The sequence below is a fragment of the Thunnus maccoyii genome, chromosome 14, assembly GCF_910596095.1.
Source record: "Thunnus maccoyii chromosome 14, fThuMac1.1, whole genome shotgun sequence".
Classification (NCBI taxonomy): domain Eukaryota; kingdom Metazoa; phylum Chordata; class Actinopteri; order Scombriformes; family Scombridae; genus Thunnus; species Thunnus maccoyii.
In genome coordinates this window covers 22,385,484-22,400,758 of record NC_056546.1, presented here as the reverse complement: position 1 = coordinate 22,400,758, position 15,275 = coordinate 22,385,484, and the positions used below count along the sequence as shown (strand labels likewise).

Genomic DNA, 15,275 nt, shown 5'->3' with positions numbered 1-15,275 from the left:
TTTGCAGCAGTGGACTCAGCAGGTGTCATTTTTCCTCTTTTCTCTTTGTTCAGCTGTGAATTAAGATTTGAAAGATTTAGAGGGTCCCCTTTCTAAATACAGTACCAGTCAAAAGTTTGGACACACCTTCCCATTCACTTGAATGAGAGAGTTTGTGTCCAAACTTTTGACTGGTACTGTAAAAGACTAAGTTTTCCCCTCAAAAAGTATCCCAATATTTATATCACATCAGATGAACACATTTACACCTCACATTGTGGTCATCTTAGAAACATCTTACTTTGGTACTTCCTGAAACTACCATATAGATATGCATATGAATGATTAAAGCACCAATCCAGGAGACATGGGTATAAAAAAATGTAATGTCAGAATTTGATTTGTTAACTCAGGATTCATAACTGTATTAAAAAGAAAAGATAAGAGCAACTCCACACCCAAATCTACCACTTTTGCCCCTTTCCTTCACAGAAGTTGTCTGTATTGAGTACTGAGTGGCAGTTTGGCATTGTTCACTACTCTGCAGCCAATCACATATTCCATTATTCATCATCTGCCAACTGTAATATACAGACATATTTCCCAGAGCAGTCTTTGTTAATACGTTATGCATTCACATGACACAACACAATATCCTGCTGTCCTGTATAAGCCTTGTGTTAATACAGTGACACCACAGACAATTTTACACTTGTGAATAAAGCTGTTTTTATAACCAGACCAATCGGTTAAAGAAGATAGGGGACCGTGGATAGTCTGGCAGCAGACCTAACTGAGAGGGTATCATTATCAATCTATGACTACACATTTGGGTCATGCATGCATTACTGTCATTAACCTGTATTTGGCCCAGACAGAAGCACATACTTTATTATTACAATGTTTCCGACTTGTCCAGAGTGTATTTGGTCTAGTCTGGCTTGTTGCTAATCTTGATGTGGCCCACATTTTCATCCTAAAATAGTTGATCCTCCTCCTTAACAGTAAACGACAGAGAAATGTAAACAGTCGTCTGGAAACAGAGGCTATTATATTGAAGGCCTGTGGACGGAGCTGAAGCAAAGCTCGGGAGGCCGGGCCTAACTCACCATCATCTGTCATGTTTGCAGTGACGCCTTTATAAAGAGAATAGTTTTAACAGGGCTTATCATCCTCGCTGAAGCAAAAAAGTGATTCAGTACCCTGTTCTCTGTAATGTGGAGGGTTTACTTGATAACTCATGGGGTTTTCACATGATTGCAGTACTAGGCAGTAACGTGCACTGAAATCATTGCCTGGGTAGGTAGTGACCTATCAATATGTCATATATCTACATTCAGTTAACGCAGCAGCCCGAGTTATTTTACGCAGGGATAGACAAAACATAGTGTACATCAGTTATGCTATAAATCAATAAATATGCCCAGGGTCAACTGCAAAGTCAGTCAGATGTGGAGCTAATGCACAATCACATCTAATCAATGGCTACATCTAGCTTAAAATGTGTTCACACATTGTATTCTTATATAACACAATAAACACCAATAAAGAGAGAGAGTCATTGTGACAGGAAATGTTGTGGGAAATTATTCCTGATGCATGTTAGAAAATATACAAAGAATTACACCATAAGTTTTATAATATCCAGTAAGATTTTTTCACCACATATAAGTCTAATAGCTTACAAAAGCTCTTAATTACGCGAGACCTTTTTTTTAAGCTATAGATGCTTCACCATGAATCTCTATCAAAATGTGAAACAAACATCACTGTAATCCCTTGTGATGTTCCAGCACTATAAGGATCAACAGTGCCACTGTGAGACTTTGCATGTTACTACAAAATCCTACAAAAAACCATCCCTACAATAAAAAAAAATCCCTAGAGACATCCAGATCTCAGCAGTGGACACCGAAGGTAAAGTGTCCACTGCTGGGAGGTTAAGCCAGTGCAGATTGGACCAGCATTAGGAAAGCATGGATCGGATTTATTTCACAATTTATATACTGACTTTCCATGCTTACTCCCATGAATCCCATGGTCCTCTACTTTCCTTTTTTAACTTCAATAACAGCGTGACATTCGACTAAACAGGCGCAAATCTACAAAAACGTTGGCCTTAGTGCAGACAGAAGCACAGATAGCCTCTGCAGCAGCATTCAGGAATGGTAGTTTTTAGGAGCAAGCAGTGGCAAAAGGAGTATACCATACTTTTAAAACAACTATTCTGACTAGTTTTACTGGAGTACGTTAATCACGAGATGTTGAAATAAATAAAAGAGAAGTTAAAATAAATAAATAAAATTCATAAAATTATGAATATGAAGAAATGATTAATAGATACAACTATCATGTAATTTCAGCATTTCCTTTTAGCTTTGGTGAGGCACTGCCTACCCTAGGAGACTAGGAGAAAAAATAAGGCAAACCACCAGCCCCAAAGAACAAGAAAAAACCATTTAGGTCAATGTAGAAAGACTCACAGTCTTTATTGCGGCATAGTGTTGTGTGATCTTCCATGCAGAACTCTGTGTCTGTTCACTGAGATGAATCCAATGAAATAGCTCTGTCACTTACCCCCAGTGGACCTACAACACACCCAATAACATGGGATGGGATTGATAAGAGAGGAACCTGCTTGTGTTTCTTGGAGATGCTTATTTCCTCTTGGAGTTATGCTTCCAGTGTCAGTACACAGTACAGTCTTTGTTTGTTGGTGTCTTTACTACATTGTCCATTTCCAATCGTTTTCGGCTGTTGAACGAGGCTATATGACCAACGTGCCAATTTTTTTTTAACAATAAATATACACATAGCTGATGTGCAGGGACATTACTTGGGGATAAAAATGGAAACCATGTGAGTTTGCTGCTTGTTGGGCCCTGACATTTAAAATACCCAAGAGGGAACGGTGCTGCTTCAAGGACAAGCAGACCAGTGTTTTCATTTGTGTTGTCCTTTCAGGTTAATTAATAAAAGTGCTGATTTCTGCCTTTTGTCTTTGTTTATGATATCCCCAGTCGAACAGGTTTGAACAAGAGGAAAGGGTAAACTTAGAAACTTTATCTTATGAAGTTACAGTAGTGGAGCGGACTACAGCCTAATATTTCAGTGAATTTTGGCTATTATTATATTTCTGTTTTTATCATTTGTCATAGCCAATTTACCTCATCAGGTCCTTGTTAATTTTCCTCCTAACCAACGATATCAGATAAAAAGGCGAAGTGGAATTGGCATTGAATATGCAAAACTATCCCTCCTGTATAATTTGCAGGCTTGATGATGCTGCGAGCGGTTGGATCAGATATTGGTACATGTGAACATTTAGCTGAACATCTGCCTCTTGTTGCTGTAATTTGCTTCACCACCATCTGTTAGGCATTGGCTGGAAGCACCAACAAAGATATACATCTATCTTGTTATAAACCCATAATGGCACCAACTCCTCTCAAATACTCTAATTAGCTGTATTCAGTGATATGCTCTACATGGTTCCAAAGCTAATACAACCCTACATACTCGTTGGTGGGAGTTTTTACAAGATAACAGGTTGCAGACAATTTGGGTCAGCAGTATGATCATTTTTATAGCTGAACTGAATGTGCTGTGTTTTGGGGTAATTTTGAGGAATAGAAACTGCCTGTCCCCATATTTGCATGAAAATGTCTCAGTTACAGTGTTCTAACCCACTTGCTGTGTGCTAACATTTTCTCCTGTGTTTTTGTCCCTGTGCCATAGATCTAACTCTTCCAGCTGTCGTTCTGCATTGGCGGCACGCTGTGAGAAAAGACTCCACTCTGCTGTGCCTCAGCACTCCTCAGACACTTGTCCTTGACATCCAAATGCTGTGTGTCGATCGCTGTGCCAGCCGCCTTCTGTGAGTTATGACGACGGCTGCTTCTTTGACTCAGGAAAGAGGCTCCTCCTCCGCTCACCAGTGAGCAGATCACATGGTATAATGAAGAAGGGTCCTGAAAGTCTGCTCTTCAAGGAGTCTGCCAGCAGGATATGAGTATTTTGAACCCTGTGACGGATAACAAATCAAACCTTGTGGGAGTTGTGGGAGGCCCAGACGAATACTCCAGAGCCATGCAGTCAGAGGAACTATTCAGCAGGAAACTCAAAGCCCTGAATGGTAGTATGGGACCACCAGCCCCCAACATGCAGGGGAAACCTGAAGGTGCAGGCAAAACAAATGGTACTCCAGCCATGCCTAAAATGGGCGTCAGGGCCAGGGTGACAGAATGGCCACCAAGGAAAGATGGATGGGATGGGCGGCCTTCTCCGAATTACCAGAGTGTAATACCAGTTTTTCAGAATGGCCAGCAGGACCTTACTGTGGAAATAGGCGAAACAGTCTGTCTAGAGGGCGACTACTCAGAAACAAAGTACACACTGAGTGACCTCCTCAGCCATTCCCCACTGAAGGGTCTCCACCCTATCCGTCAACGCAGCAACAGCGATGTCACCATAAGCGACATTGACTCTGAAGACATAATGGACCAGAATGCTGTCAATCCAAACACTGGGGCCTCGCTGCACCGTGAGTATGGCAGCACATCCTCAATCGACCGTCAGGGCCTGAGCGGGGATGGCTTCTTCACCATGCTTAGGGGCTATCGAGTAGACACCCTGGACCACCGCAGCATACCACCTCTGGGTTTCCCTGAGTTGTTGCGCTGTGACGCCTCCCTCTCCCCCAGCTTGCAGACAGCAGCACAAATCGCCAGGGGTGAGATAGTCCACATTCCAGGGTACGACTACATAGACAACTCTCTCCTCTACAGCCGGGAACGGGAGAAGTCCTTCATGAGGCGTCTCAAGTCGGAGTCATCTGAAACGTCTCTGTTCAGGAAATTGCGGACCATAAAGAGCGAAAGTGACGCCTTGCGGCTCTCTGTGGAGGATGACCGGCGGCCGCTCAGTTTCCAGAAATGTTTTGCTCACTATGATGTACAGAGCGTTCTTTTCAATATCAGTGAAGCGGTGGCGAGCAGAGCTAACCTGAGCCAGAGAAAGAACACTACTACCGGGGCTTCAGCTGCCTCAGCAGGAGCTGGTCCTGGAGCTGGTGGAGTGTCCGGAGGTGGAGCTGTGGCTGGACCTGTAGCAGGGCCAGATTGCGGAGCAGCAGGATGTAGCAGTGGAAATGCCCCCATGTTTGAGTCTCCATTAGGCAGCAGGGAGGACTTGAACCCCAAGGAGAACCTGGATGCTGATGAGGGCGATGGGAAGAGCAACAACCTAGTGCTGAGCTGCCCGCATTTTCGCAACGAGATCGGTGGTGAGGGTGAGAGAAGGATCTCACTCTCCAGAGCCAACAGTGCCAACTACAGTGGTGTGTCAGAGAGCTGCTCTTTTGAATCATCTCTAAGCTCCCACTGCACCAATGCAGGAGTCTCTGTACTGGAGGTGCCTCGAGAAAACCAGCCTATCCACAGGGAGAAGGTCAAACGCTACATCATCGAGCATATCGACCTTGGGGCATACTACTACCACAAGTTCTTCTATGGGAGAGGTAAGAAATACTTACAGTAAATGTGTCTTCATTTGTTTATATAGCAATGATGTTGAGGATTATTAAACTTTCCAGACCAAATTCTTTTTTTTGAAACAAGACTATGCCCAGTACCATTTGAGATCAAGTTCCCAAATGAAACAGCTTGCGCTCACAGGGTCAGATATCTTGACGGCCCAGTTATTTTTGTAGGGCCAGATGAAATAAGGGCCAGAACAATAGCAGGCTTGTGTTGGGTGTGAGGGTGTGTGTTTCACTTCCTCGGGAGAGGAGCGGTCATGTCCTCTCTGTGATATTGCTCTGAACCCTGTGGAGAAGCTGTGATTAGTCATGTGAGAAGAGAGAGGTGAGCGAGAGGGTGTGTTGCAGCTGTTCCCCATGGAGGCCAGAGGGGTGTGAGGACCCCTCTTTTGAAACTATGGGGTCAGCAAAACCACGTCAAGGTCCCAGATCTCCTCATTAAAACACCTATGTGACTGACGCTGGAAATACCATGCCGACCCCGACCCATCACCGCATTATACATATCTGTTTTTCCCACTGTCTCTGTGCTCACTGCTCTCAGCAGATTGAGTTACCCATTCTTAAGCCCCCCAGAAAACAGCTGTTTCACCTTTCACACTGAGAGATGCCTGAACTTCTTCAAAAACATACTCTGCATTAAAATGTGCTTCAGCACGACAGTGTGTAACCTCACTCGAGGCTCGACGTCTCCAGTCAAGGTTAATGAGACCATTACAGATCTGCTCTACTTACAGTATTTTTGAATGTTCCACCAAGCTTCCTCAGATAATCATTAACCGTGAAATTTTGCCTCACTCACCACACATCCCAAAACTGATTTAGCTGTATTATGTATTTAACCTCTCTCTGTGGTAACGCAGGCCAATGTATAATTGAAATGCCCCATGTTGCTGTCAATTTCGTTTTGATGTTATAGCCTTTTTTATAAAGAAGATGCCTTTTTCACAGTATGTGGATAGTAGCCCTTGCCCTTTTTTCATGAGGTGTTTTATCGGAAAGACAAGTCTGTCATCACCTCTGCCTCACCACAAACAGGCACACACACAAAGATGCACACACTCACACAAGCATGACCGCATGTCACCACTTTAGGGCAAGCTTTTATCAACCTGGGCTGAACATTGATCCCATTGATTGCCTAAAGCCCTCCTTCCCTTAGCGACAGGAGTGTTTCTCCCCAGGCTGCCCTAATGGACACGATATTTCATCCACACCCACGGGCCAAGTTGTTGTATATAGGTCATGGTCACATACTGTATGTGGGAAGATACTGAGATATAGGCTAATTTACTGTATATAGATATATATGGAGATATGTGACCTGAAATAAAGTTTTAGAGCACTTCGGTGCTTTAAAACTTTAATAAGGACATTCAGCGCAGGGCTTTTTGAAGATTTTCAAGGCATTTTTGTAGTGTGGAATGACAGGAAGGCAGAAAAGAGGCATTATTTGACATGACAACCCAAGTCATCCATTTTGCAACCTTTGGCAAATTGTCAACACCAAGTTATGTTTGCAACTTGTGACATGTTATAGAAATGTATTGACAAAAAGCTTTCCTCTCAAGTCGACACTGTCTCCCTCACTGTGCGTGGGTATTTGGATTCCTGGTGGCCTCATATGCATTGGACAGCCCTCCTACCACCATTTGACCTCATGCCTCACAGAGCATTTCCCCTCAGTCCACTGTCCCTGACAAGTAGGCATTCCTCAGATGTTTAACTTTGCGTTGCCTCCATATAGTTAATTTATTATTCATGCTGATCTGTGATTTGCCCCAACGTTGATGCCACAGTGACAAGAACCATCATATTTACATAGCATGCTCTACATGGCATTGTTGAAATGTCTAAACCTTGTGCAGAAATCTTTTTTGTGAATGTCAATGCTGAATCCCTGCTGAGGTTTTTCTTTTGTTGTCTCCTGAATCCTGGTTTTTCTCTCCAGCTTTAGCCTGGATTAGGGAGTGTTTGCTCAAGGCACTGCTTTGCGTGTGCAAAGCTCTGCTCCTGTCAATGTCCTAAACACACACACAGTTCTCCATCTTATATTAGACTAATATTGACTGTATTATTATGCTACCACTATCTCTATGATTTTATCATTTATTAAACTGTATTTTGAGGGTTTTATTTAGCATTGTATAACGAATGTCAAATAGAATACTTTTTATGTTGACACAGAAATTTGCACTAATCTTGTAATGCTTAAAACTAACAAAAGTCCAAAGCCCTGTTAGTGGCCTCTCTAGTGTTCATTAAATTGTTAATTACACCCCACAATCCTAATCTGCTTGAAAGAACTAACAACATAGTGGCAACTTTGACTTACTAGAAGTGGGGCTAAAAATTTGTTTAAAAGTTCAATTAGTTAATCCTTTTCAGATCATTATCATGGTTAGAAATTGAATTGTCATTTAATGTCTTCACTGGAGAAGTGTAGAAGTTACAAGTGCATTGAGTGTGTTGGTCTGAGAGCTGTGAATATCTAATCTGGCCATTACTATTTGAGATAACTTGTCAGAGATCAAAGTGTTTATCAAGATGGAAAGTCTGACCAGATGGTGGCACGAGACAAAAGGTCAGGGGTCACCAATACTTTTAGCAGTCATCCCCCAGGAATCATGAATATTCTCTCAAAATATGACGCCAATCTTGCTGTTATTGTTGAAATACTTGTTTTGGATTGAATTGTTGGACTGATTAATGGATATCTTTAGGCCCTGCTGGAAAAATACTGATTTCTAAATGATATAAACCTTGAGCTGTTGGTCTCTTTCTGACCAACAGCTTATATAAATCAGTCGGTTGGTCTGTCGTTCCCAAACATTTCAAAAACTGCTTATGTTCCAGTAAAGGACACAAATTCTCTGGCGACAGACAACATCCTGGTAGCCTACTGGTCTAATGCACATACAGTTTAAGCCCTTTATCCTGGGTTTGAATGTAGCCAGGAAACTTTGTCACATGTCAACCTTCCTTCCACGCTGCCCAGGCAGTCATCCAATGAAAGCACTTTGCAATTAAAACAAGAACAAAGGTCAGTTTGACTGCTATATTACTCAACTAAAGACTAGTTTTGCTACAGAAGCATCGGCAGATTAACCAAATGTAGTAGTGTGAGACATGAGCTGGTGGTGAATTCACTAAAAGGGATACAAGACCAAGTTTCACATGTTTTTTGGTAGTCCTGAGGGTCGGCATTATGTAGGTGTGTGTGTGGTAGGATCACAAATTCATCATGTTGAAATAAAAATTTGTTTTATCACAAGTACAAAATTCTAAATAATATCAAATAATATTCAGCAAAGACATTGTCTATATCCACAATAATACTTTGTTTTACATGTTTACTACTTATCGATACACCTTATTGGTCTGGTTCCTTTTTGTTATTCTTATTGATTCTTTTCCATTATTAAAGAATTGCTTTATTAAAGATTTATTATTTTTAAAAAGAAAAAAAACAGGATTAGAAATGATTTTGATTGATATTTTAAATATAACTAAATATATAAATAAGAGTAATGTTTATGTGTGTGTGTGTGTGTGTGTGTGTGTGTGTGTGTGTGTGTGTGTGTGTGTGTGTGTGTGTGTGTATGTGTGTGTGTGTGTGTGTATGAATATGTATACATAAACACACATTTTTTAGATGATGATCCCTCAAATATCAAACACTTGTGACAATGTTATGGCAGGATATTTTGCAGTTGACTGCAATGACATCAGTGCAGTGAAACAGTTAACTTCACTGGAAATTTAATAATTATAAATAACTATAACAAAAAAAAACAAAATCGGGCTCTACTAGTGAGTATTGTGGGAAACAGGATGATGTGTGACTGTCTGGGTCAGAGAGGGTCAAATTCTCCAGAGCTGTATTTTTATTTGGTGTTTATTTACTTTTTAAATCCCAGTGCTACCACTACAAGCCAGAGGTCCCAGGGTCTTATCTAGAGTGAATCCATTTCAAATCTCCAGTGGACCCCTGCTGCTCTCTGTAATCAGCATCAAAGCTTGACCATGGTCAATCCATAAAGCATTTTTACATGATTAAATAAATATTTGGACTCAATAATATACATTTATATTCTGTCAAAGCAAAAGTAGTGATTCGATAAAGATGTGGACAAGTTGATAGATTCCTATTTTCAAAAATCAATCAGTGTATTAATAATGATTTTCACAACTGTCAACACAGAAATGTGTTTAGAAGCACAGACATTGATGTGATGTTAAATGTGTGTTTAATTCTGATCTTTCTCGCTCCATCCAACTCCAGAGCATCAAAACTATTTCGGGGTAGATGACAATCTGGGACCTGTGGCAGTCAGCGTCCGCAGGGAGAGGCTGGATGATGGGAAGGAGAAAGAAGGCATGCAGTACAACTATCGGGTCACCTTCAGAACCAGTCAGGTAACTTTAATACATGCTGTTCACGCTTTCTGCCCTGATTATTGTTGTAAATCAGTAAAGAACTATTACAGATGCATGGCAGGAGAAACCAGCATGATTTCTGTTGCTCTATTAAAGTATTGCCTACTACCCAGAACATGCTTTTAAAGGGTATTTCTCATATATTGCATTCAGCAAGACATGTTAAGGTCACTCAGCTCAGGGCTCAGTCAAGCAGTACAAGAGTGCAGTAATGCTTCAGTACGCCTGAAAACAAGAGGAGGCTTCTCACAGCTCTGCCTTCCTAAATCTGTTCCTAGCACCCTAATATGTCCTCTGATTCTGTACCAGTTGGCCAGTCATGCAGACACTGGTGCAGTCTATCAGTCAGTGTGATCGCCCTCGCCCGCTCTCACTCTCACACACCCACGCGCAGACACATATGCACGCGCATGCACACACAACATGATTAATCCACAAACTGAGATGCACAGTCCCACAGTCCCTGGTGGTACAGAAACCTCTCCTTGATTGATGCTGGGTGGTCTCATCCACTGAATAATTCAGGTGCAACAGATGCATCAGGCAGGGAAATGTCACTGATATCCAGTGCCATTCTTGGTTTTAAGCACCACTCCCACGATAAAACAATGTATCTGGGTCATGCTAGCCCCGCAAGTAGCACGCAGACAATGTTTGAACTCCCCAACCACTGGAGTGTCTATTTGCATTTACTCTTATCATTTAGCCTCGGTACTCTCTGCCTCTCTGTCCCACTCTCACTCTCCCTTCCACTCTCTGTTAAGTAATCTGCTTTTTAGTATGCCTCTCTGTTGGACAGTCATCAACCATTGACGTCCACGTCCACAGGCTGTGCGGATGGAAATGGGATCTGTGTGCGTAAATGTGTCTGTAATATTCCAAACAACAACATGGGGTTACAGAGTGGGTGTTTTAAAACTGTATGGTTCAATGTTTACTGGCACATTAATGATTTTAACAGTAAAATACCACTTAACATCTGATGTTAAGTTAGCCTATCTTAATTATTTAGAATGTGAGTTCCTAATGCTGTAAAATGGAGCCGTAATGGAGCCATTGCCCTAAATAATATGGCCTAACACAAACGCGAATTATAACTGGCTCACACAGCAGCCAGCGAATCAGCCTGATTCATTTTAGAAATACAACACAATGGCTCAAGCCATAAACAGTAAAACTGAAATAAATCAAAGGGTCACAGACATATTGACTGACATGGTAAGAGTGCACACACAGACCTAACCGTAATACGTTGTACAAGGGTACACTTGAACCTCAGAAGACACCCGTCAGACAGACAGACTTAATTAACTGATTGAATCTTCACCATTTGTGTCTCCTGTCAGCTGACCACGCTCCGTGGAGCCATCCTGGAAGATGCCATTCCATCCACAGCGAGACATGGGACAGCCCGCGGCCTGCCACTGAAGGAAGTGCTCGAATACGTCATCCCTGAGCTCAATATCCAATGCTTGAGGCTGGCCCTCAACTCCCCCAAGGTCCCGGAGCAACTCCTCAAGCTGGATGAGCAGGGGGTGAGTACAGAGTCCTACTGATGATGATTAAGCAGCACTGGAGCAATCAGAGGATAAGTGTCTTGATCAGGGGCACATGCTGATTGGGAAAATAAGTTTTTAAAGAAATAGTTTGACATTTTGGGAAATACACTTATTTGCTTTCTGTACAAAAGCTAAAGTGTAAAGACGTCAGTGTGAGGTTTTACATAGGCTTATGTGCTGGACTATTATTTGTGGCTGCGCAGTGGTTTACTGGAGTTTTGCTGGCACAACGAGGTTACCAGGCAACCACCTGAGACTCCAGGAAGTCACAGTGTCAGGAATATGTGTCTGGCACATAACCTTCCATAAAATCACATATTGTCATCGGATTAAAGAAGTAAGAATAATGTGTAAATTATTGAGCTTTAGAGGTGTTGGTAGGTAGATTTTATTAACTTTGGATTGAACCGGGCTAGATTTCCCCCGTTCTCAGTCATTATGCTGAGCCAAGTTGACCGGCTGCTTCATATTTGTCTTTTCATCTAACTTTTGGCAAGAAAGCATATAAACGTATATATTCTCAAAATGTCAAACTACTGCTTTAAGGAAGGAAAAACCTTTCAGTCTCACCCACACAGATTTTCCAATTGTGTTATTTTGGAGCCATCACTGCCACATTGTGAGCAGTGTTTTAGAAAAAAAGGAAGGATGTACTATTACTATTAATATCATGCTATAGATTTCATATTTCAGGCATGTGTCTATGCTTCAGACATCTGCGTCAGCTATAGAAGGAATCTGGGAAGGAATTAACTTCAAATGGCAGGAACCTTTGTCCCATATGTGGGCTGCTTATTTTAGATGAATACTGGCTCCCGGTTGGAGGCATAAGACAGTCAATATCACGCTCAAAGAGAATCAATATGAATCCCACACTCTGTGTAGCCAGCAACATTTTTTTTGACACACTTTTCTGCTGATAGGATACTCAGACACAAGCCACCTCACTTTTAACAATTTAGTTCATCTGAGAGCCAGTGATTTGGTATTCTGCCTGGATGGCGGAGGTTGTCATCTTGCATTATCTCTGAATAAAATGGCTATTAGTGATATGGGCACTCTATATTCACAGGTGTCAGAGATGGATTCATTGTGTGATCTTAAGGCCTTTAATTTATAATATAATGAAACAGCAAGATGGAAAGGAGCGTGGGTGGCTTTGCCAGTGGTGCACTGCTTGTCTTACTATCAGAGAATTGGCTGCTTATTAGTGTAATTACATTCGTTAGCATAAGCCCATCCTTCCAATTGACAGGGGACAGGCTCTTATAATAGAATGTGTCAGCCGTGTCCCTCTTGTATATTAAGATTTTGTTACACACACAAACAAGAGCAGTGTAGTGGCCTCTCTAAAGCAAGTTAAATGCACTTAAGATGATGACAGACTTTGTGCTTCTAATTATTGCAAAGTAACTTTGTAAGTGCTCTAGGAAGTTCTTCCTGCCAGATATTAAGGAGCTGATATCGCGTGCGGGAGTTTGTTCACCTGCCATCCAACTCCCCATGCCTTTGCTATGAGAGACAGTCTGCAGATAAAGACTTCGATATAAGACTGAAACTGACACATAAGGGAGGGGGAAAAAAGCGATAAAGTAATCTAAGAAACCTTCTCTATTCTCAAACAACTTTGAGAGGAGGAGAGCCCAGACGAAGTGGGGCTTAAAGCTCTTCCAACTGGCACTCCTCCTCATAGACCTCAAACCAAATGCCCAGTGGCAGCCAGTTTTATATTTGGACATCAGTATTTTTGTACACTCCTGTTTTAATCATTAATGTTATGCTTGCTGTGCAAATGTTTAATATGTCAAGCACCCTGCAATCTACTCTTTAACCAAGCTGGACTTTCACCGCCCCTCTTATGTGTTTATGCGTGGAAGCTAATATTGGACAGGAAGAGCTGCAACTGAGAAAACTAGAGTGGTCTGTCAGGCCTGTTTTGTTTGAGTGCATAATTTTTTCTTCTACGTTTAGAAAGCTTTATCAGGGGAATATTTGTGTGTATGCACAGCTATGTGGAATTGTTAGTCCTCTGTTTGTTTGTGCGTGTGTGTATATGCGTGTCAAAAGGCTTTTTTTGTTGCTGTGAACAGAAAGCACGCCTGGTGAGTGAGAGTATCCTGGAGCAATATAGCCATCACAATATCCTGATGATCAGTTATACAGAAAGAATATCTCTGAAAGCAGTGTTGTAGACTGTGCTATAATGGCCCTGGATGTAAGAAGAGAACAGAGCATATGTGAATGTATTTAAAAAAAAAAAAAAAAAAGCTATTGATATGAAATGTATATCTGCTGTTTCCATCTAAAGACTAAAAGCTGTAAAATAACTGCAATCTTGTTTAATAGAAACACTTTCTCAGTTACTATTAGTTTCAGAATTCAAAATGTAATTTTCAGCTTTAATTTCTAATTCTTGATAATATAAGAAGGGATCCGATAAAGATTAAGGCTAGCCCGCAGGTGTGTGCTGGCATCTTAGAAAATGTAACCAACAAAATAGTGTTTGGTGATAGTAAAGACAACATCGACGAGGTCAGAGAAGGGCCGCTAATCTTTCCTTCTCAATAGTGTTGAACAAATTACCTTCTTCCTCATCTAGAAAGCTGTTTTCAGTGCACGTCTTGTCTTCGCCGCCATTGTTTCTGCCCTGTGTCATAACATGAGCATGGATATAAAGACAAAATCACTTCAGGTAAATAAATAAATAAATGCATGACATTGCCTGATTGCCAACGTCGCTCTCCAATTTTCGCAGTGGTCTTTTGATAGTCAACGGGGTAAAGCCTTTGCAGAACCGTAAATCACTCCTGATGCCTACAGCGACACCTTAACTCTGTAGTGTTATTCAGGCTTAAGTGAGATTTGTTCCACAGGCTCAAGAGAGTAATCTACCACCTACTGAGGCTGTTATTGCAGCACCAGAACTCGCCTCTCCCTTATGTAAATCAATCTCCTCTCATGATATTGAAACTTGAGGATTAACTGCTGAAGTTATGTAGTGACCGGAATTTTTTCCCCTTCATTTATTTCCTATATCTACACTCCTTTGTTCCTCTTTTTAGATTGCAATAGTTGTTTGTGCAGCGTTGCATGATGATGGTAGCTGGTAGCAAGGTTTTTTTAAGCGATATTTTGGATTTGTGCTGCATCAGGACACTGCAATGAAGACAGATGTCACAGTGATGTTGTGTGTTGTGTTAGGACACTGCTGTGTCATCATCTCATGGCTACATTGTAGTCTGTGGGGACCTCAATACCAGGACAGGATGAGAACCTGACACTCTCAGCACACAGGGGAGACAAACACCAACCAGGAGGTGGAAACATCCCCTCTCCAATATGCCACCCAGACAAAACTATGATAAAGTAACAAACAAACATGGGACACAGCTCTTACAGCTCTGTCGTTTGATGGGTCTGTACATAGTCAACGGTAGGCATCGAGGGGAATCCTACAGTAGGTATACCTACAGCTCATCTCTGGGTAACAGTACAGTAGATTATTTAATCACTGACCTCAGCCAGGGGTCTATCAGAACGTTCACTGTCAGCCCACTATCACCCCTGTCAGACCACAGCAAAACCACAGTCTACCTGAACAGATCAACATGCAATCATGGAGTATCAAAGTCAACCAAACTACATGCTATTTCAAAAAAAAAGCTACAAATGGAAGGAAGGTAGTGTGGAAACCTACCGAAAAGCTATTAGGCAACAAGTCCAATCACTCTTTGTCCAGTTTCTGGAAAAAAACCTTT

General features: G+C 41.6%; 1 protein-coding gene across 5 annotated transcripts in view; it reads left to right on the top strand.

Annotated features, from left to right (window-relative positions):
- The window catches only part of LOC121911663 (signal-induced proliferation-associated 1-like protein 2), an 87,130-nt gene that overhangs the window by 26,674 nt on the left and 45,181 nt on the right, over positions 1 to 15,275 (top strand). For all 5 annotated transcript variants that reach the window (XM_042433368.1, XM_042433366.1, XM_042433365.1 and 2 more), the window contains exons 2-4: positions 3,718 to 5,497; positions 9,804 to 9,937; positions 11,305 to 11,493. In XM_042433368.1, coding sequence (XP_042289302.1) covers positions 3,988 to 5,497; positions 9,804 to 9,937; positions 11,305 to 11,493 — 1,833 coding nt within the window. In that variant the 5' untranslated portion in view covers positions 3,718 to 3,987. The remainder of the gene's footprint in view (positions 1 to 3,717; positions 5,498 to 9,803; positions 9,938 to 11,304; positions 11,494 to 15,275) is intronic.